Raw genomic sequence first — 22,406 nt, 5'->3', positions numbered from 1 at the left:
ACAGCAGATTTTCTAACTGTAAACAACTGCTCCCCAGATAAATTTTGTGTTTCTGAAATTTTCAAATTTACTAAATTCCCAAATTCAACTTCATCAGTATCAAATCTATGAATTTCAATATTCTCCAATCTATTTTCTTTTAGTAAATTGATACTGTCAAAATTTCCATTACTCTGATCACCAAGTGTGTTCACAAAATTTGTCTGAATGTATTCCCTTTCACTAGTTTCTATCAAAAGTTTTCTTCCAACCCAATCAAATGCTGTATTTACTTTTACTATCCAATTCATACCCAAAAGAAAATCCTCATTAAATTCCTGAATTACAAAACATCCATGTGTGAACAACTTGCCTTCAATTAAAAATGTCACTAAAGCCTGGCTTTTTACCAATGTACTGCTCTTCCCAGTAGCACCTTTTATCTTTACCCCCAACAACTGGCATTTCAACATAATCTTTCCCTGCTTTCAATTTCTTGCTTAACCTTTCAGATATTCCCGAGATCTCACTTCCTGTATCAATTAAACATTTACCAATCCATGACCCAATTTGAACTTTTATATAAGGACTGCAAAATTGATCACTTTTCTCAGATCCTGTGTCCCCATGTAATAAATCACTTTCAATTTCCCCAAACCTATACTTATCAGAATCATATGGTATATCATTATATGTATTATTTGTCACAGTTATAAAATTTGCACAAGTTACAAAATTGTCATTAGTACTCTCTATTATCTCAAATGGCCAAGAATTTTCATTCAAATCACATTGTATACTATTGAAGTACTTATCCTTCAGCTTTTCAAAAATAAAATCTCATTTTTTTCCACCACTCAGGACATACAGTTTCACATACATTAATAAGCATCTTTCTAAAGTTCTTGTCCAAAGAAATAGTTTCACTGTTCAGCCATATATTCATAAGAAATGTGTGTGTGTCATTAGTATCTGTAAAAGTTTCACTTAGGCTAGAAGTTATACATGTGTCATAATTATTTGTGTAGTCAGATTCTTTACCAACAACATCAAAATTCACACTTTCACATACACCCAGCTTGTGAGCCTTATTCATCCTGGTAACATCCCTGGGAATTTCTATAATATTCTCACTATTTAATCCGTTTTCAACCATGTGTATACCCAACTCCCTATTTAAACTAATGAAACACCTTTCCTCAACATCATCATCAATACCATTACCATCATTACCAACTTTATCATCAACATCATTATCATTATACATGTTCAGGTCATACACATTCAAATTATCCCCTAAAATATTATTTCCCATTTCTAAAGTTACCAGATCCCTTTCGCCAATATTTTCATTCTCACAGCATGCATTCTCTCTTTCATTCACACACGTCTCTGAACTACTACAAATTACATCATCTGACAAAGTGTTGTTCTTTTCTGCCCAAGTGTAAAACTCTGTCAAATTAAATGAATCGCAATTACTTTTATCTACTGTATGTTCTTGTTTACTGAAAATTTTATCTTTATCAATATCATCATTATTTTCCTCTTGAAATTTTTTCAATAAGTAACAACTAATGACCTCATGTGATAGCTTAGGTTTGGAACTGTCATGTTTGGGTTTATAATAGTCACATCCATTGGTCCTTTCATCATGCTCACCTTCTGCCTCAACCTTGCGGACCTTCAAGGGGGTGTCTACTCATTTTTTATTTCCTGAATTACAACTGGTTCCTGTTTGAACTGCTGATTGTGGTTCTGCCAATGTCTCTGATCAACATTTCTGTTCCCATTCCTATGCCAAACATTACCTGATTGTTGGTAGTTTCTATTGTACTGATCTCTAGCAAAATTTCTGTGATTTTGATCCCTAAAGTGTTTTCTATTTTGTTGATTATTTCTGCGAAAATCTTGTTCTTGTTTTGGATGAAAATTATGGTCCTACTTTTGAAAATTGTTATATCCCCCTGAATTTTGACTGACACCATGATAATTGTTTTGTTCCCTTTTTTGAAAGTTATCATTTCCCCAATTTTGACCATTACCTTTCTGAGTAAACCCACTGTGTGTTCTTGTTGTTACCCTATCCAACTTTTCAATATAATTGAGAAACTGCTCTACATTACTATCAGGACAGTGAACTAAACTCAACTGCATTGCTGATGGCAATCTTCTCTTTAAGGTATCAATTTTGATCAAGTCATCCAAAGGTTTTGTTAAATGAATAAGTTTTTGAAGTTCACTTTTGCAAAATTGTTTCATGCTCCCATCTGATTCTCTATAGTTTCTCCCATTCAAAAATTCACTTTTGATTCTAGTTTGTTTAAGATCATCCCAAAAATTTTCCAGAAATTTTGATTCAAATTCTGAAAAGGTCATCCCCAAAGTTACAATCTGGTTTGCCCAAGTCAAAGCTTCCCCTTCCAAGAATTTTTTCACAAATTTAATTTTCATATCATCTGGTAAGTGAGGTAAAAAACAATCCTTACAATACTGTATAAAATCAACGGAATGTAAGGGTCCATCTACCAAAAAGTGCTTCACTGGAATATTAGATACAAGATTGCATGTGTTGACATTGTGATTTTTGCTTTGAAATTCAATGTCAAAACTTTCAAGTTTTTCACCAAGTTCTTTGACAGATTTTTTGTTTTTTAAATCATTGCATTCTACTTTATTTCCTAGAGTAACCAAACGATTGTTAGTTTTTCTTCTACATTTTTTACTAAAACTTTTGTGTTCTCATCCAAATTTTTAATTTCCCCTTTATCTCATTAAAATCAATTAAATTTCTTTCCCTATCTACCAGTAACTCATTTTTTACAGTATTAATTTCATCGCTCAATTTAGCATCAATTTCATTTACTTTTGCTTCCACAGATTCAATTTTTTCCTCAACACTGCCAACTCTGTTCAAAAGATCACCCACTTGGATATTGACTGCTTGGACTTGTAACAAAATGTTATCAATTTTTTCATCCCAGTAAGTCTTATTGTCGTCAACTGATTGTTTAATTTCTTTCATGAAATTTACAAGAAAACTTTTTAAATCAAATTGATCGGTTCTTTCTGTTTCATTTGACCTGTCCTGATTTTCGAAGTCTATTAAATTACTACTTTCTACTTTAGGCACAATACTCTTGAAAATCTCATAAGTCATTGTGAAAAAAAAATTATACACAACAATACAAAACAAGATAAAAAGATTGTTTTAACAAAATACAAGGATTTCGTGACTTATCTGGAACACTCTTCTACTGTTGCAAATCCACGTTTTCCATCCATGTGATTGTTGACCAAAATTCTTGAAGTATTTTCTTCTGTCGAAAATTATATTTTTTGCCAAAACATTTCTTCTCCAAAACTTTTACTTCCCGATGAACACAAATACTGTAACACACATTCTAAAAAAACTGGTATTGACAAACAAAAATTTTCTTCCTCGTAGCACTGTTGAAGATCTCATGAACACAATATCCCAGCTACAGTTCCCAGTTGATATAGGCTCACTATTTTTTATTTACTTAAATTTGGCATATTTCGTGACAGTACCTTTTCCGTGAAATGTTTACAAGGCGATATTTGTCTTGGCTTCAGTTGTCTAGTGGAAGTATGATTCCACAATGCAGTTTCATCGGCTGCAGAAATGACCTGGTTCAATGCGTTTGCCTCATTTTTGGTGCTTCAAATACCATTTCTTTGAATGTGGTTTCTTCTTAAAGTTTATATAAACAAAGTAGTACCATAATTCATTTTTTTTCTGTTCACTTCCAAATTATTATGACGGTGACCTGCACACTGTTCTACTGTCAACACACACCACGAGTTCACTGCCGACTGAGTACAGTCAAAGACGACTCCAGTGTCAAAGACATTTTACACAACACACAAGCTTCCACTTGTAATCAGTCTCTTTGATATTCTTCGTCACATTTACTAATAGTAAATAGTAGCTTTCACTCTCAAAAATATAAGTAAATGAACATATAATAAGGGAAATTATAATAAAAAATTCTGACAAAAAATATAAGAAAACATTTACAATTTGGTATCGACAAATCCAGTAGAAAATAACACATTTCCCAGATCCATTACAGGTGGCAAAGACACTATTATCAACATCTCACTGAGTTTGAACCAGGTTGTGCAATAGGGCTACGAGAAGCTGGATGTTCCTGCTACAATATTGTGGGAAGACTTTTCATTAATGTGGTCACTGTACATGATTGCAGCAGTGCTGGTCATGAGAATTTACTGATGCAAGAAGACTAGGCTCCAGATGGCCACATGCCTCTACAAAGAGGAAAGACAATCATGTTTGACATATGGCTCTGGTCCATCATACTGATCTGCAGCAGATATTTGAGCAACAATTGTCACACAACAAACTATTGCAAACTGATTACTTCAGGGATAACGCAGAGGTAGACGTCCTGTTGCGTGCATTCCACTGACCCCAAACCACTGTCATTTGCGACTTCAGTGGTGTCAAGTGAGAGCTTGTTGCAGAGCAGGGTGGACATTGGTTGGGTTTTCTGATGAAATTGGTTCTGCCTTGGTGCAAATGATGGCTGTGTGTTGGTTAGGATGTGGTGATTTGAGGGCATGCAACCAACCTGTCTGTGTGCTAGACACGCTGGACCTACACTTGGAGTTATGGTCTGGGGTGCAGTTTGGTATAACAGCTGGAGCACTCTTATGGATATCGCACACATCCTGACTGCAAATTTGTATATCAGTCTGATGAAATGACCGGTTGTGCTGCCATGCATGAACAGGATTCTAGGGGGGTTTTCCAATTGGATGACGCTCGTCTGCATACTGCTATTTTAACCCAGCATACTCTACTGTGTGTCTACATGTTGCCTTGTCCTGCTTTATCACCAGATCTGTCTCCAGTCAAGCACACATAGGAGATCATTGGATACCAACTTCAGCATAATCCACAAACAGCATTAAACATCCAGAATGAGATTTTCACTCTGCAGCGGAGTGTGCGCTGATATGAAACTTCCTGGCAGATTAAAACTGTGTGCCCGACCGAGACTCGAACTCGGGACCTTTGCCTTTCGCGGGCAAGCGCTCTACCATCTGAGCTACCGAAGCACGACTCACGCCCGGTACTCACAGCTTTACTTCTGCCAGTACCTCGTCTCCTACCTTCCAAACTTTACAGAAGCTCTCCTGCGAACCTTGCAGAACTGCAAGGTGAGTCGTGCTTCGGTAGCTCAGATGGTAGAGCGCTTGCCCGCGAAAGGCAAAGGTCCCGAGTTCGAGTCTCGGTCGGGCACACAGTTTTAATCTGCCAGGAAGTTTCATATCAGCGCACACTCCGCTGCAGAGTGAAAATCTCATTCTGGAAACATCCCCCAGGCTGTGGCTAAGCCATGTCTCCGCAATATCCTTTCTTTCAGGAGTGCTAGTTCTGCAAGGTTCGCAGGAGAGCTTCTGTAAAGTTTGGAAGGTAGGAGACGAGGTACTGGCAGAAGTAAAGCTGTGAGTACCGGGCGTGAGTCGTGCTTCGGTAGCTCAGATGGTAGAGCGCTTGCCCGCGAAAGGCAAAGGTCCCGAGTTCGAGTCTCGGTCGGGCACACAGTTTTAATCTGCCAGGAAGTTTCATAGCATTAAACATCCCTGCATTGGCTGATCAAGTGCAACAGGCATGAAACTCCATCCCACAACAGCAAACTGTATGAGGCATGTTGCATTTAGATGAGATTTTTAATGTGCAATATCGATTAACCTATATTAATGTAGTATGCAGATATAAAGATAAAAAAACACAAATTATGGCACTTCAGCTTTACAAACATCTAAATCAACATGATGACCACTCTATTTGCTTCTGTCAGCCAGTCACAGTGTAGAAGATGTCACATGATATAAACATGTTATTGGGTGGTACTAAAGAACACTGAAAATATTTATTCAGTATTATTTTTACTATTTCATGAAAGAAGTTAGTGATGACAGTTTGATCTGTAATGTAAGTTGAGGTCTACATTCGGTTGAAAGGTGACAATTTGATAGTGAGGTGGCAAAGGCAAGGAATGGATTAGTACCGATGGCTGCCATGATGTGGGTCACTAGTTCAAACCTGACTGCCTACAATTTCTTGTCATTTGGCATTTATCAGTTATGGAAGATTGCTGAAATTTCTTATGTCTGTAATGTTTGTATGTTCTGGAATATTTGATGTTTGTGCAAATATCCACACACTCAATCCAGAAATTCAGTTCTGTTCTGGCTTAGCTATAAATACATTTTCAGTGCCAAGTGTTGGAATTCACAAATGACCCTGCTTTCAGATTTTAACTTGATTGTTGTTACAACTTGCCACTGGTGCTCATGCAGCATGATTTAAGTTCTTTCACATATCATATGTGATTACTATGGTGACTGTTATGTTTGCATAATGTTTGTTGTCATCAGTCACCTGACTGGTTTGATGAGCCTGCTACAACTTCCTTTCGTGTGCTAATCTCTTTCCTCAGAGAAGTACTTGTAGCAAATGTTTTGAATATTTGTTGGATATAGTCCAGTCTCAGATGTCCCCCACAGTTTTTACATTCTGCAGCTTCCTCTAGTACTAAGGAAGTAATTCCCTGATTCCTTAACACACATTCTGTCATCTTGTCTCAGTGTTCTCCATGTATTCTTTTCCTCAGTGTTTCTGGGGAGAGCCTCCTCATTTCTTGTCTTACCAGTCCAGCTAATTTTCAACATGTCTCTACAGCACCACTTTGCAAATACCTCGATTTTCTCCTTTTCTTGTTTTGTCATGATCCACAATTCACTTCCCTACAATGCTGTGCTCCAAACATATATTCTCAGAACTTTCTTCCTCAAATTAAGGCTGATATTTGATATAGAAGACACCTTTGGGCCACTGCTTCCCTCTTCAGCAGTGCTAATCTGCTTTGTATGTCCTCGTGTTGTCTGTCATGGGATTATTTTCCTTCCAAGTTCGCAGAATTCCTTGACATCATCTACTTCTTCATAACTAATTTTAATATAAAGTTAACTGATATCTCATTTCTGCTTCTCCTCATTACTTTCATCTTTCTCAGGTGTACTGTCATTCTGTAGTGTGTTCTGGACTGTTCTTGACTCTTCATTCCATTCAACAAAGCCTGCTGTTCCTATAAACTGTCACTAAGACTAGCAATGTCATCAGCAGATCTTATTGTTGTCATCCTTTCACATTGATTTTAATCACACTCCTGAACATTTCCATCATTGCTTCTTCAGTATGTAGATTGAATAATAGTGGTATTCCTCCTGTCTTACAACTTTTTTTTTCTGAATGTTCTTTGCTTTCCATTCTTGTTTTTCCTTCTTGGTTTTGTACAATTGTATATTTTGTATCTTTCCCATTGGTTTACATTTGTTGTCCTCAGAGCATCTTGCACCATTTTAGGTTGCCAAATACTTCTTGTAGCTCATCAGATACTTTGAACATGTCTTGGTTTTCTTTAAAGTCTTGCTTCCATTATCAAGCATAACTTCAGAATTACCACTCTGGTACCTGTACCTTTCCGAAAACCAACTCAATGTCATCTAACAGAGCCTCATAATTTTCTTTTCCATTCTTGTGTATATTAGGCTTGTGATTGAATGTTAGAAGAAGGAAATTGAACAGGTTACAAGGTGATCTATGTATTTATGAAGCTTAAGTGTGATATTTGGTGGTGCTCTACAAAAATAAACAGTTGAATTCATGCAGCACATTAAAGATCCCTCCAATAACATTATTGTTTGGGTACAATTTGAGGTGCAAAACTGTCAATACATAGTTGAGTAAAACTGTTAATGGAATGTTGAAAGCAGGCTGTTTTCAAGTGAAGTCAGATAGAGGGCATCAGTCATTTTAAGGTTGTATGCAAACCTTAGCCTCATGATGATGATGATGATGATGATGATGATGATGATGATAACTGAGTTCAGTATCAACATTTAACAACTATCAGTTTACAATATTGGTGAACTTCTGCTCTCAGATGTACAACATTTTTACACAGGAATGAAGAAAATAGCAAATTTCACTACGTTTCAAGGGAACTGCCGATATCACATTTTGTGATTAAAAATAACTGATTTTGTGTTATAATATTATGAGAAGGAAAGTTGCTACTCACCATATAGAAGAGATTTTGAGACACCGATAGGCACAACAAAAAGACTCTCACAATTATAGCTTTCGGCAGTTAACGCCTTCGTCAACAATAGGCACACACATACACGCTCACCCAAATGCAACTCACAAACACAACTGCAGTCATAGGCAACTGAAACCAAACTGCAGTGGTTCACGGCTGAAACCTATAATTGTGAGAGTCTTTTTGTTGTGCCTATCTGCGACTCAGCATCTCCGCCGTATGGTGAGTAGCAACTTTCTTTCTCATAATGTTTTTGCATTCCATTCTGGATTTTTCCATTATTTATTTACACAAAATTTTCATACATTTTGAAAGGTTTGTACCATAGTTTTCCTGTTCCTTCAGTTCTCCACAGTGTGCAAAAATTACCACACAACCTTTGTCAAGAATATCCATTATTTATTTTGCTTTGGCCATTAACTTAGCAGTGTTGCAAGTTCCTTGATGTAAATACTGTGTTCTGATTTTTTAGAAGATTTGAGTACTGACTACCTCTATGTCAACAAGACATTAAAACCTAATCTTCCTTTTGTAAGATGGACAGCAGTCCATACACTCACTTTCACTGTTTCGTAATGCTCTGAGCAACATGATACAGAGTTTATGTTTTCTCAATTGTGAAGACACCACCATTTCCTATGACGTACATTCCATCATCCCCAACAATGTGACTCAGTGTTAAACCAGCTGTAGTTGTTGACATTTGATGCAACTGAACAAGGACATTATCTGCTGGACTGATTATAATGCCTACATGTACTTTTACATTACAAATGTTCTATATAATGTTTCAGAATACCATGCATTTAGCTGTAATCACTTAGGTCAATGCATTTTTTTTAGATGTGAAAGAAAGAAAGTGGACAGAGTATTTCTCTGTGATTTTGTCTGAAAGTTTGTTGTAGTCTGTCTCTTGCCTTGTGTGTTGTGGTCTTCAGTTTTATGTAGCTCTCCATGCTAGTCTGTCCTTTACAACCCTCTTCATATCTGCGTAACAGCATCGATTTCAGCCTGCTTAATGTATTAATGCCTGTCTCTCCCTCTGCAACTTTTACCCCTAGCACTTCCCTTCGCAAACAAAGTAGTGACTGCTTGATGCCCCAAGATGTGTCCTATCAACCACTCCCTTCTTTTACTGAAATTTTACTATAAATTTCTTTTTTCCTCAATTCAGTACCTCCTCACTCATTATTTGATCCGCCCATCTACTCTTCAGCATTCTTCTGTAACAATACATCTAAAAAACATCTACTTGCCTGAACTGATTAATGTACACATTTGACTTCTGTACAAGGCTACACTCCAGATAAATACCCTCAGCAACAATTTCCTAATGCTTAACTTGATATTAGATTTCTGCAAATTCCTCTTTAGCAGACATATTTTTCTCGCTGTAGCCGGTCTACATTTTATGTACGGTTTTCTTCAGCCACCATTAGTTACTCTTCTGGACAAATTGCATGAGCCATCAACTACTTTTGGTGTACTATTTCCTCATCTAATTCACTCAGTATCACACGATTTCACTTGACTGCACTGCATTAACTTTGTTTTACCTCTTGTTTTATGAAGCATTTTTAAAACTGTTCCAGGAGAGTTCATCTTCGGAAGACTTTCTCAGCCCTAGCGCTCCCAGTATTGAGGATGACGACGAGGAAGATGAGGATGCAGTGAGTGAGGACGACTTTCAGGTGAGTCGTGTTTCCTGTGGCCTGTCCACCACTGGTGTGTTGCTGACAGCCATGTGCAGCAGAGGAAGGTCAAGCTGTATATCACGTATAGTCCGATTCACGAACAATGGCGGTTCATGCAGGTCGTAGCAAGGACAGGGATTGTATTGTTGCCTGTTCCAAATAACAGTTGCATTACCTGTGTACACATGCTTTGTGCTTGAAGAAAGCCTGTATCTTGCAGATTGGATCCCTCACTGCTTAAGTAGAATTTGTTGCTTACCACCACCACCACCACCACAACCACTCGGAAGAAATTAATTAAAAATTCAGTGAATAATGTACTACAATCACATTTAATGCTTGCATTGGCTATGATATTCACATAGCAGACAGCTCAGAACACTACTGAATGCTCATTGGCTGTTAGAGAACATGTGACGTAGGTACGTGGAATGAGCCTAAAGTAACCTGCCATCATTTTTTATTCCAAATATAGCTGTCTGTAGAACGTTAAATTTGCTTGTCACCCTTCATGCTAATGTAGTCTTGTGAATAGGGAATCTTAGTAACAAAAAGGTGCACCCCTCAGTGCATTATACTTCTTATAGAGAGGTATGCAGTTTGTTTAAAAAGTTCTCATATTTGTATGACAGATAGTGCTGTCAAAACTAGAAATAAAATGTCGTATAAACCTATGTCTGGAAATAAGTACTTGAAGTATGAGCCATTTTGCTTGTCTCTGGAGTAGGCAGTATTCGGTGGTGCAGACTATCTTTCTGCTGGTATTAATTGCGCATTTCTTACTTTTGTGTCTGTCTTTATTCGTACAAGGGGAACTCACATACTTGTAGGATTTCATGGTTATTGCCTGGGCATCAGTTTCCTAATGCAGTATAACAGAATACACACAAACAACTTGGTTATTCATCTTTAAAGACGGGAAAAGTTCAGAGTGCTATTAAGTACAAAACTTTTATCATCAGTTAATATAATTAGCAGTAACTCAGTCTGTATGTAGAAGCCCAACAGTCATGGAGTTGCTGGATTAAATCCAAATTTATTTTTACTTGTTTTCAGATTTCATATTTAGTACTAAGTAGCAATGTTAGTTATCAAATACTGGCTCATACTTTTAATAAAAATAACATATTTGTTAATAAAAGTGAAATGCAAGTAATAATAAATAAAGGTGCAAATAATGAGATTCTAACCAGGAAACTTACGATTACTAGAATTTCATGGTATGCACTCGGCTTAGTGACAGCATTAAAACATAAGAAATGTTTTGTACATACCTCAGCAATCTTCTAATTTTCAATTGCAGTTTTTAGAGTTTTTTTGAGATTTTTACTGTACTGCTGTAGGCATTTCATTACAGACTGTAAGTATGAAGAAAATCAAAGAGGGCAGATCAGTCTGTAAGGTCTTCTTGTTTGGGCTCTGATTGTAATGCTGTTGTCAGACATTAGCACTTAAAACTGGTTCCTAAATCAGCTTAGATTGGTGTCTGTTAGAATTAGAATAAGATTAGTGATTCTGTGGAGTGTGAACAACATTAACAGAGGAATGGAGTTCTATTATTCCATATGGGATAAGGCAGACAAAAAGGCAGTCTTGGTATAATGATACAGTTTATCTAATTGTGTCAACTGACAGGTATATTTTGTATGCATCAAGTGACCTCTTCAGTTTTGCATTGTGTGTGGAAAAGTATTCAGCGGTCTCTTCCAGCAACTTACAGACAAGTGATCATTTGCAAGTAGGATGGATTGCAGTAGAATCCCCACAGTTTGTAAACTAGATAAACGGGAACAAGTGTTCTGATGAAAAGAAAAAGATCCTGAGACAAGTGTGCAAGTGTTTAATTCTCCATGAGCACTCTATGCAAGCTGTCAAGCCACAAGACCTCAATGGCAGATTACACTTCTGTCAATGGATCCTAAGACGGAGAGCTAAAGATGTGCAGTTCACGGCTTGCATTTAATGTGCATGTCAGGATGGTAGCAGATGGGCATCTGGGGTGTTTTCCCTCTACAAAAATTAATAAATGCCAGGATTCATGGAAAAAGTGGACTTTATTGCTAAAAGCTACCACTAAGGGATACACAGTTCATGTAAACTGGCTACGGCCGTGGAGTAAACCACACATGGTACGAAAAGAGCATTTCACCCTCAGTAGGAAGCATGGGACCCAGCCAAGAGTACTGTGGGGTAGTTTATGTAACAGCTCGTGCCACTGCCCGAGGCTAAGTTAAAATGATGGAAGTAAAATACAGTAAAAGTTTTTACTATAGTTATTTGTTACCATGTACAATTTCTTCCCCCTTCCATGATAACCAGTTATGGGTGTGTGATTGTTACAATTGTTGACACTAATCACTCTAAATGATCAATCCAAAACACACAGTTTTTCTTTTGATGTACATGGAAGGTGGCCAACATTAGTGTTTCTTATTTAAAAAGGGGCCTTAAAGCTAGTGTAGGGTTGAATTCTCATTTTGAAAGTTGATCATAAAATATGCACTAAAGGCAGAGGGGTACAAAGTTTTTTTTTTACTTTACAGTATCATGATCCATTGGTGTCACTTGAGTTGTGCATAATTGGAAGTCTCTGTTAATATAATGTCTTTTTTCTACACACTTTGCAAAGCCGTCGGAGTCGGTGCAGCAGCTGGTAATGGAATGCATGCCTGGAGCCAATGCACTGGTAGGCACTGTGGTGCTGCCTGGCTGAGCTGGAATGCGTTGTCATCCAGGCACTGTAATACGTCCCTGGAGTCAAAATGGATAGAGGGTTGACTGGCCGAATGAGAGGATGTCAAGTACCAGCGACTACAACACTCACAGGCAGGAATAATGTCAATGGGGGCTCAACAGACTCAGAATAAACAGGGGTAATTCAACAATATGAATACAGAACAGGCCTGTAAGAGGTGTAATTGGCAATTAAAAAAATGAAGTATTATTATTTTCATTGCAAATAGTTTGCTTTTACTCATGGTATCTGAAAACTACTTGCCCATAACCTGTCTTTCATAAATTTGCTTGTAACTTAAATAGATAGTTATAGAAAGCTATTGGGAGGGCCATGCCTGTGAAGTGATGTGACTCATCAGAAGTTACCAATGGTATTCACCATTTGGCTGGGGGTTCTGGTACAACCTGTGGTGGTGGCACACGGGATTTACAGTAGCCATATTTATTCAAAATCCATACAATAATTGTAATGATTAGTAGAGCTGCAGGCACAGACGTAACCCTTGGAACGACCACCCGATTGGAATAATTCTGAGCATGTCATTCAGCATTGTGCATGGTAGCATGGTCAAGAGTAATTTGTCCATGTTCCTTGACTAGGAGTCCATTTATGGGCTGTAAGAGGTGGCTTTGAGATGTGTTGGATAATGTCAGATAGTCATTCAATTGTGGTAAGGGTACTGATACTTCAAGCAGGTACAGCAGGAATGGCTTAAGACCAACATTATGGGTATAAAGCAAATTAGCTGAAAATTTAATAGTAGAAGTGATGTTAAGTAAAAGGCTGCTGTCTGCTAAGGTGATATTGCATGCCTGATACACGGACATAGTCTGGTAACAAGTTTGGAAGATTGTAGTAAGCTGATGCATGGAATACATTAGACTATTGCCAATAGGGGTGAACCAAGGCCATGCATTGTCAGAACAATGCGAGGGCAAGAAGAGCTGGTAGTTTCTTCTAGAAACATTGTCAGCTCACACCTCTTTACCTGGATATTAAGTGATAAAGAGGGACACATGTAGTAATTGGTGTGTGAACAAGACTGAAGGTCATTGAGATGCAAGGTAGCGTGTGTTTGACGATCTCTGCTAATTACCAGTATGTCATTGGTTTGCTAGAGTACGTGTTTTTCAATTGTAGGCCAGATAACTGGGAATGGGTGTAAGTGGTAGCATTCAACCTTGCAGTTGGCACATGTGATGGGTAACAATATCTGAGCAAGTAGTGTGCTTGCTGATTGGAACAAATGTACCTGAGCAGTGGAGTAATATCATGATAGAGTCGATTCACAAATAGTATAAATCAGCTGCATGGATGGCAACAAGTGGGATGACATATTAGTGAGAAACACTGTGTAAGAACATCTTTACGGTTGGTAAGTTAGGGCTTAGTTTTTGTTGTAGGCCTAACTGAATAATAGTATGAAGGGTATTGACATGCAGTTGGAGTGCATGTGTATTGTAGAGTAAGATCTGTGGCACTCTGGTTACTTCAAGAGAAGACATATTCATTAGCTCATGGCACACATTAACCAATTCCAGCTGTATAGAGTTTCTCAATTCTTCATAGTGGTGTATTAAATTGTTGGGTGGTTGATAACCTTCTATCTTCAATATGTTCAAGACATACGTGCTTGGGTAGAAGAATCTCATGGTTTTTGTTGGAAAGGGACATGATTGGTTCAAAGTGTTGTCCCATCAATCAGCATTAGTCTGATCAGGAGTGCCAAATACTGTTTTCAGTATCATATTACCTGCATTAAACTGAGCTCGTTTTACCCGATGGGATGGTATCATGTTTGCGGTGCTTCCCAATTGTTTCTGGGCGGCAGTAAGTACCCGTTTGACATCCCATAGGGTATGAAGGGTCTCAGTATGGCCTAAAATGCAGAGTATTGATTCATAAAAAATTAAACAATTGGTAACCTGTTTTAAGGCTGTTTCTTCTTCTTGTAAAACTGTCAAATTCAAGTCAGTCACTATGAACATTTGATGTGGCAGGTACAAGAAGTTATCCAAATGTTCGAATGCCATACCTAATGAAGATGGATGGTTTGGAAAGGGTGGAGCATCCTCAGTACTAATGAGTAGGACAAATGCAATATAGCATCTCACCATCAAGAAAGTGTACAAGACTTTTGACTAACACGGTAGTTCTGTTTGGATCGGGTCGACAGTTATACCAACTTGACGACCAGGCTCCTACAATGAACCAACATTAGTTACTATAAAAGTGTTTTCTGGGGGGGAGGGGGGGGAGAGAGAAGGGGGGAGGGGGAGAACTATGCTGACACAGAGTAATAAATACATAAATGACACAGATAATCCTAGCAATCTAAAGAAGCTGAAAGTTATACCAGACACTGACACGAAGATGTTACTTGATGATGAATATATCACCTTTTTGGACTGGAGATTTTCGCTCCACTGCAGAGCATAAATTTCATTCTGGAACCATCCTCCAGACTTTCTTCCAGGAGTGCTAGTTTTGCAGGTTCGCAGAAGTGCTTCTGTGAAGTTCGGAAAGTAGGAGACGAGGTACTAGTGGAAGTAAAGCTGTGAGGATGGGGCGTGAGTCGTGCTTGGGTAGCTCAGATGGTAGAGCACTTTCCCGCAAAAGGCAAAGGTCCCGAGTTTGAGTCTTGGTCCAGCACACAGTTTTAATCTGCCAGGAAGTTTTGAAAGTGCATAGTTCGCCATTTTTGATTTATAACATTTTACAAACTTGTGCAAACAGTGCAGACATAAAGTCTGAGCCTTGATCAGTGAGTATTGCATCAGGACTTCCGAAAGGCAGGACAAAGTGATTGTCAAAGGCGCAAGCAATAGTTTCAGTGGTCATATCTGCAATTGGTACCAAAATTAAGTATCTAGAAAAATGATCATTAATAGACACTATATATTTATTATTTTTGGTGCTTTGTGGAAATGGGCTGCAGATACCTAGAGCCACAATTTGAAATGGTTTCACTGCTTCTGGTAAGGTTTGTAAGGGAACTTTAGTCCTTCGTGGAGGCGCCCTTTTCACACAAGGCAGACAATGTTTGTCTGTCAACCTCTCCACCAATAATTTGAGGCTATTCTTGCATTAGTGGCTCAATGCCCATTTTGTCAGGCCTGTAAACTGTCATGACACTGTGCTATTATTTGTTGTTGCAATTCTTTAGATATTACTACTTTGTTACCCACCGGTGTCTTATGATATAGTATACCATCTTCTGTAACAAAATCAATTTGTGATGCATACCGGTGGCATCCTACATCTCTTTTCCTTGTAATTCTTTCAGTTCTTCTATGGAATCCTCATCTGTTTGCACAACTCTAACCTTCCTGCTTAGGCCGTCGGCATTGCTGTGCAGGCGACCAGGCATATGCCGAACTGTATAGTTGTATACTGACGATTTTAATGCCCATCTAGTAAAGAAACTACTGGGATCTTTTAAGCTTAACATCCATACTAAAGCAGCGCAGTCCACAACCTCAATAAACTGACATAACACTTAAAGTAATTTGTTCCAAACATGAGAGCGAGCAACTCCTCAGTGGTACTGTAATTAATTTCTGCTGAATTCATTTGTCTGGAGGCGTAAAAAATTGGTCTTTTCTCACCATTATAGTCATGCCTTAAAACAGTTCCGACAGTGTAATCTGAAGTGTGTCAAAAGAATAAAAGGTTTTTCAAAATCTGGATATACAGGATGTCCCATTTATCTTGACTACCCTAAATAACTGTTTTCCAGATGCAAATTAAAAAATGTTTCAAGCAAATGTTCTTTAGCTGTCAGGATGACATCAATCAGCAAGGTTGCCTTCATTGTAGCTTTGTTTTTTAGAAAGATATGAACAGTGGTGTGACTTTTTTAAATGGCACCCAGTATTTTTTCAGTAATTCATTTCCTCTCGTAAAGACCTATTCAAAAATGTATCACAGTGTACCATTCACTGAAACACAATATTATTCATTACACAACACAACACTGACTTTGAGCCTGGGATCACAAACTCATCCACTTGCTGGAGTTGTCAGAAAACAAATGAAAACCAAGTAAAAACATAACACAAAATTAACTTTGAATGTTCTACTCCTGGGCAATGGTACAGGAGAGTCAAAGGTGCTCAAACTGGTGATTCTGGACACTGATACACTGGGGCACACATTGAATGTAGGAATTATTTACTGTTTCCAGTGTTGTCTACTGAAGAGAATTACAAGCAACCACCATACGTTCCTGCATGTCCTCTGGAGTCATTGGAATATCACGATAGATAACGTCTTTAATGCATCCCCAAAGAAAAAAGTCCAGAGGATTTAAATCAGGAGACCTAGCACGCCAAGTAACTGTTCCTCCTCAACCAGTCCATCAGGCAGGATACCTTCGGTTCAGAACACAATGTGCACATGAGGCATTATGTGCTGGACATCGATCGTGTCGATACCACATAAGCATTCTGGTTCTTATCGGCACTTCATCCAGAAGAGGAGGAAGAATTCATCTGAGGAAGTTGACATACACTGTGCTGTTTAGACTATCACTGATGAAATAAGGGCCAATAATTATAGTACCAAGCATCTTACACCAGACGTTAACTCTCTATTGACGCTGATGTTCCACCTGCCAAAGCCATCATGGTTGTTGCTGGACCAATAATGCATGTTCCTTGTATTTCCCTTCCTTTGTTTGAGAAGGAACATTCATTTGTAAATAGAACATCGGAGAAGATGTTCAGGTTGGCGAGGATTTGCTGCTGTGCCCACTGACAGAACTGTACATGATTCTGGAAATCATTCCCACGTAATTCTTGATCTAGTGTACGTGATAAGGATGGAACCAGTGATGTGTAAGAATATGATGTACACTGGTTTTAGGAATGCCAAGCAGTTGAATGGAATGGACAGTGTCTTGAAAGGAGGGCCTAAGATGAACATCAACAAAAGCAAAACGAGGATAATGGAATGTAGTCGAATTAAGTTGGGTGATGCTGAGGGAATTAGATTAGGAAATGAGACACTTAAAGTAGTAAAGGAGTTTTGCTATTATGGGAGCAAAATAACTGATGATAGTCGAAGTAGAGACGATACAAAATGTAGACTGGTAATGGCAAGGAAAGCGTTTCTGAAGAAGAGAAATTTGCTAACATCGAGTATTGATTTAAGTGTCAGGAAGTCGTTTCTGAAAGTATTTATATGGAGTGTAGCCATGTATGGAAGTGAAACATGGAAGATAAATAGTTTGGACAAGAAGAGAATAGAAGCTTTCGAAATGTGGTGCTACAGAAGAATGCTGAAGATAAGATGGGTAGATCACTTAACTAATGAGGAGGTATTGAATAGAATGGGGAGAAGAGGAGTTTGTGGCACAACTTGACAAGAAGAAGGGATTGGTTGGTAGGACATGTTCTGAGGCATCAAGGGATCACCAATTTAGTACTGGAGGGCATGGTGGAGTAAAAAATCGTAGAGGGAGACCAAGAGATGAATATACTAAGCAGATTCAGAAGGATGTAGGCTGCAGTAGGTACTGGGAGATGAGGAAGCTTGCACAGGATAGAGTAACATGGAGAGCTGCGTCAAACCAGTCTCTGGACTGAAGACAACAACAACAAACAACAATAATCTCTTGTTCACGTTCTTGTGTACTCACATGTGGATTCATAGCAATGGAAGCGAGAAAGTAACTGCGGCTGCTTTGTCTGTGTGAATGCTATGACGATTACGTTGTCATGGGCAGAAACTTCCCGTTTCCTGAAGCGTTGAAGCAAGACGAGAAAACATCCGTGACGAAGGTGGGTTCTTATCAGGATATCACTTTCTGTACAGTTCCGCTGCCTGCGTAGCATTTCACCTACCTTCAACAACAACAACAACAACAACAATAAAATAAATGTTATGTTGATTTTGTTTGTAAGAAGGACAGCCTTTACTGTGTGCCTACTCTACACAACAGTTTTTAAAGGGACCTAAACCACTGTACTAAATGTACCCGTGCATAAGAAAACAGTATTGCAATTACTGTTCTGCTAACAGTTCTATTTCCAGTTTTATTTTACTTCACATTCTGATAAGGCTAATATCACCTCACGAAAGTTTCTCCATTGTGTTATCCATACCATACCTTTGCACTGTTACATTAATACCTGTTATTATCTTGTGTGGCATGAGTTCCGTGCACTTCATTCTGTAGACCTCCTACTATATGGCAGAAAAATAGAAAGTATTAGCCTGGTGTACACATCCTAGCAAATTAGTAAACTAACTGTGGTGAGGTCTGTACAAGCGGAAATAATATTGTGAAGGCAGGGTGTGTGTTGAACAAGAAGCAGAAATGTCTCTCTGGATCTGTGGCTGGCAGTGCAGTATTCTCAGACACTAATGCGTAAGACCAGTGTCTAAATTATTAGTGTCTCTGTTTCATAATGTTTGACATAAAATTGTTTTTCCTCTTAATTGTTGAAACAGGTTTATCAATAACATAGTCAGTTCTTACCTAAGTGCATGGCAAAAACAACAAGCTTTCTGCATCATTCATAAATATTTATTGGACACTATAGTTTTTTATGCAAATATTTGTCGAGATTACAACATAGAAAACAGTGATTGCTATTTTGAACTGTTTAAACAGTAACTTTCAGATCTGGATGTTGTTATAAAAAGGTACAAGTTAGAAATACTTCAGAGTACCATAGAATTTACTAGAGTAATTGTGCAAAAGCAGGATACATGCATGCAATGTCTGTATAGAGAGAATAGGTACGACACTTAATTATTTCAGTGTTGACATTCTCAAGCAAATGTCAACTATAGAAAAAAGTAAAAATATAATTGTATGAGTATGATCCCAAGTTAGTGATATGAAGCCCACATGCAAATGAAAATTTCAGTAAAAACATATCTTACAGTCATATTTATGATACATGTATGTCAAACATAGTGTGTGAACATCATTGTGGTAATGATCAAATAACTTACAGATGGGTGATTCATCGGCACCTGCCGATATTTTGACAGGAGCACATGCTGCCATTTTTTAGGCAAAATTGTGGAGACTAAGTGCTGTACAAAGAATTTAAAACCTCAGGTTGCAGAGGAACTCTGGAAAGATTCTCTCCCCTCCCTCCCTCCCTCCCCCCTCTATCACCCCTCCCCCCTCCCTCACCCCTCCCCCTCCCTCACCCCTCACCCCTCCCCCTCCCTCACCCCTCACCCTCCCTCTTCTCCTCCCCCTCCCTCCCTCTCTCCCCTCCCTTGCCTCTCTTCTCCCTCCCTCTCCCCCACCCCTCCTCCCCTCCTCCCCCTCCCCCTCCCTCCTCCTCTCCCCTCCCTCCTCTCTCCCCCCCCTCCCTCCTCCCTCTCCCTCCTCCCTCTCCCCTCTCCCTTCTCCCTCTCCCTCCTCCCCTCTCCCACATCACTCTCCCTACTGCCTCTCATCCCCCTCCCTCCCCCCTCTAATCCCCCCATCTCTCATCGCCCCTCTCTCCTCTCTCTCTCTCTCTCTCTCTCTCTCTCTCACTCATCCCCTTACTCTGTTATCCCCTCCCCCTCTCTCTCGCCCCTCCCCCTCTCTCTCGCCCCTCCCTCTCTCTCGCCCCTCCCTCTCTCTCGCCCCCCTCCCTCTCTCTCGCCCCCCTCCCTCTCTCTCGCCCCCCTCCCTCTCTCTCGCCCCCCTCCCTCTCTCTCGCCCCCTCCCTCTCTCCTCGCCCCCCTCCCTCTCTCTCGCCCCGCCTCCCTCTCTCTCGCCCCGCCTCCCTCTCTCTCGCCCCGCCTCCCTCTCTCTCGCCCGCCTCCCTCTCTCTCGCCCGCCTCCCCTCTCTCTCTCGCCCGCCTCCCTCTCTCTCGCCCGCCCTCCCTCTCTCTCGCCCGCCTCCCTCTCTCTCGCCCCCGCCTCCCTCTCTCTCGCCGCCTCCCTCTCTCTCGCCCGCCTCCCTCTCTCTCGCCCGCCTCCCTCTCTCTCGCCCGCCTCCCTCTCTCTCGCCCGCCTCCCTCTCTCTCGCCCGCCTCCCTCTCTCTCGCCCCGCCTCCCTCTCTCTCCTCCTCCGCCCGCCTCCCTCTCTCTCGCCCCGCCTCCCTCTCTCTCGCCCGCCTCCCTCTCTCTCGCCCGCCTCCCCTCTCTCTCGCCCGCCTCCCTCTCTCCTCGCCCGCCTCCCTCTCTCTCGCCCGCCTCCCTCTCTCCTCGCCCGCCTCCCCTCTCTCTCGCCCGCCTCCCTCTCTCTCGCCCGCCTCCCTCTCTCTCGCCCCGCCTCCCTCTCTCTCGCCCGCCTCCCTCTCTCTCGCCCGCCTCCCTCTCTCTCGCCCGCCTCCCTCTCTCTCGCCCGCCTCCCTCTCTCTCGCCCGCCTCCCTCTCTCTCGCCCGCCTCCCTCTCTCTCGCCCGCCTCCCTCTCTCTCTCGCCCCCGCCTCCCTCTCTCTCGCCCGCCTCCCTCTCTCTCGCCCGCCTCCCTCTCTCTCGCCCCGCCTCCCTCTCTCTCGCCCGCCTCCCTCTCTCTCTCGCCCGCCTCCCTCTCTCTCGCCCGCCTCCCTCTCTCTCGCCCGCCTCCCTCTCTCTCTCGCCCGCCTCCCCTCTCTCTCCTCTCTCGCCCGCCTCCCCTCTCTCTCTCGCCCGCCTCCCTCTCTCTCTCGCCCGCCTCCCTCTCTCTCTCTCTCGCCCGCCTCCCTCTCTCTCTCGCCCGCCTCCCTCTCTCTCTCGCCCGCCTCCCTCTCTCTCTCGCCCGCCTCCCTCTCTCTCTCGCCCGCCTCCCTCTCTCTCTCGCCCGCCTCCCTCTCTCTCTCGCCCGCCTCCCTCTCTCTCTCGCCCGCCTCCCTCTCTCTCGCCGCCTCCCTCTCTCTCGCCCGCCTCCCTCTCTCTCGCCCGCCTCCCCTCTCTCTCGCCCGCCTCCCTCTCTCTCGCCCGCCTCCTCTCTCCTCGCCCGCCTCCCCTCTCTCTCGCGCCCGCCTCCCTCTCTCTCGCCCCCGCCTCCCTCTCTCTCGCCCGCCTCCCTCTCTCTCGCCCCGCCTCCCTCTCTCTCGCCCCGCCTCCCTCTCTCTCGCCCGCCCTCACGCCCTCCTCCTCTCGTCTCCTGCCCCCTCCCTCCTCTCGCCCGCCTCCCTCTCTCTCGCCCCGCCTCCCTCTCTCTCGCCCGCTCCCTCTCTCTCTCTCGCCCGCCTCCCTCTCTCTCGCCCGCCTCCCTCTCTCTCGCCCGCGCCCTCCTCTCTCGCGCCCCTCCTCCCTCTCTCCCCGCCCCCTCCCGCCCTCCCCCTCTCTCTCGCCCGCCTCCCTCCCTCTCGCCCCTCCCTCCCTCTCGCCCCTCCCTCCCTCTCGCCCCTCCCTCCCTCTCGCCCCTCCCTCCCTCTCGCCCCTCCCTCCCTCTCGCCTGTCTCTCCCTCTCGCCCCTCCCTCCCTCTCGCCCCACCCTCCCTCTCGCCCCACCCTCCCTCACGCCCCTCCCTCCCTCTCGCCTGTCTCTCCCTCTCGCCCTCCCTCCCTCTCGCCCCACCCTCCCTCTCGCCCCACCCTCCCTCTCGCCCCACCCTCCCTCACGCCCCTCCCTCCCTCTCGCCCTCCCCCCCTCTCTCTCGCCCCTCCCCTCCTCTCTCCCCCTCACCCCCTCTCTCTCGCCCCTCCCCCTCTCTCTCTCGCCCCTCACCCCTCTCTCTCTCGCCCCTCACCCTCTCTCTCTCGCCCCCTCACCCCTCTCCTCTCGCCCCTCCCCCCCCTCCCTCCCTCTCGCCCCCACCCTCCCTCTCGCCCCTCCCTCCCTCTCGCCCTCCCCCTCCCTCTCGCCCCTCCCCCTCTCCTCTCGCCCCACCCCCTCTCCCCCTCTCTCTCGCCCCCTCCCCCCCCTCTCTCTCGCCCCTCACCCCTCTC

General features: G+C 42.3%; 1 protein-coding gene across 14 annotated transcripts in view; it reads left to right on the top strand.

The window, feature by feature from the left end:
- The window catches only part of LOC126106474 (zinc finger protein 501-like), a 170,987-nt gene that overhangs the window by 58,781 nt on the left and 89,800 nt on the right, over positions 1-22,406 (top strand). For all 14 annotated transcript variants that reach the window (XM_049912774.1, XM_049912767.1, XM_049912769.1 and 11 more), the window contains one exon: positions 9,731-9,829. In XM_049912774.1, the coding sequence (XP_049768731.1) occupies positions 9,731-9,829 (99 nt within the window). The remainder of the gene's footprint in view (positions 1-9,730; positions 9,830-22,406) is intronic.

The sequence above is a fragment of the Schistocerca cancellata genome, chromosome 10 (assembly GCF_023864275.1).
Source record: "Schistocerca cancellata isolate TAMUIC-IGC-003103 chromosome 10, iqSchCanc2.1, whole genome shotgun sequence".
Lineage (NCBI taxonomy): Eukaryota > Metazoa > Arthropoda > Insecta > Orthoptera > Acrididae > Schistocerca > Schistocerca cancellata.
Note: the sequence above shows the minus strand (reverse complement) of the source record. Positions and strands in the feature narration are given on the sequence as shown.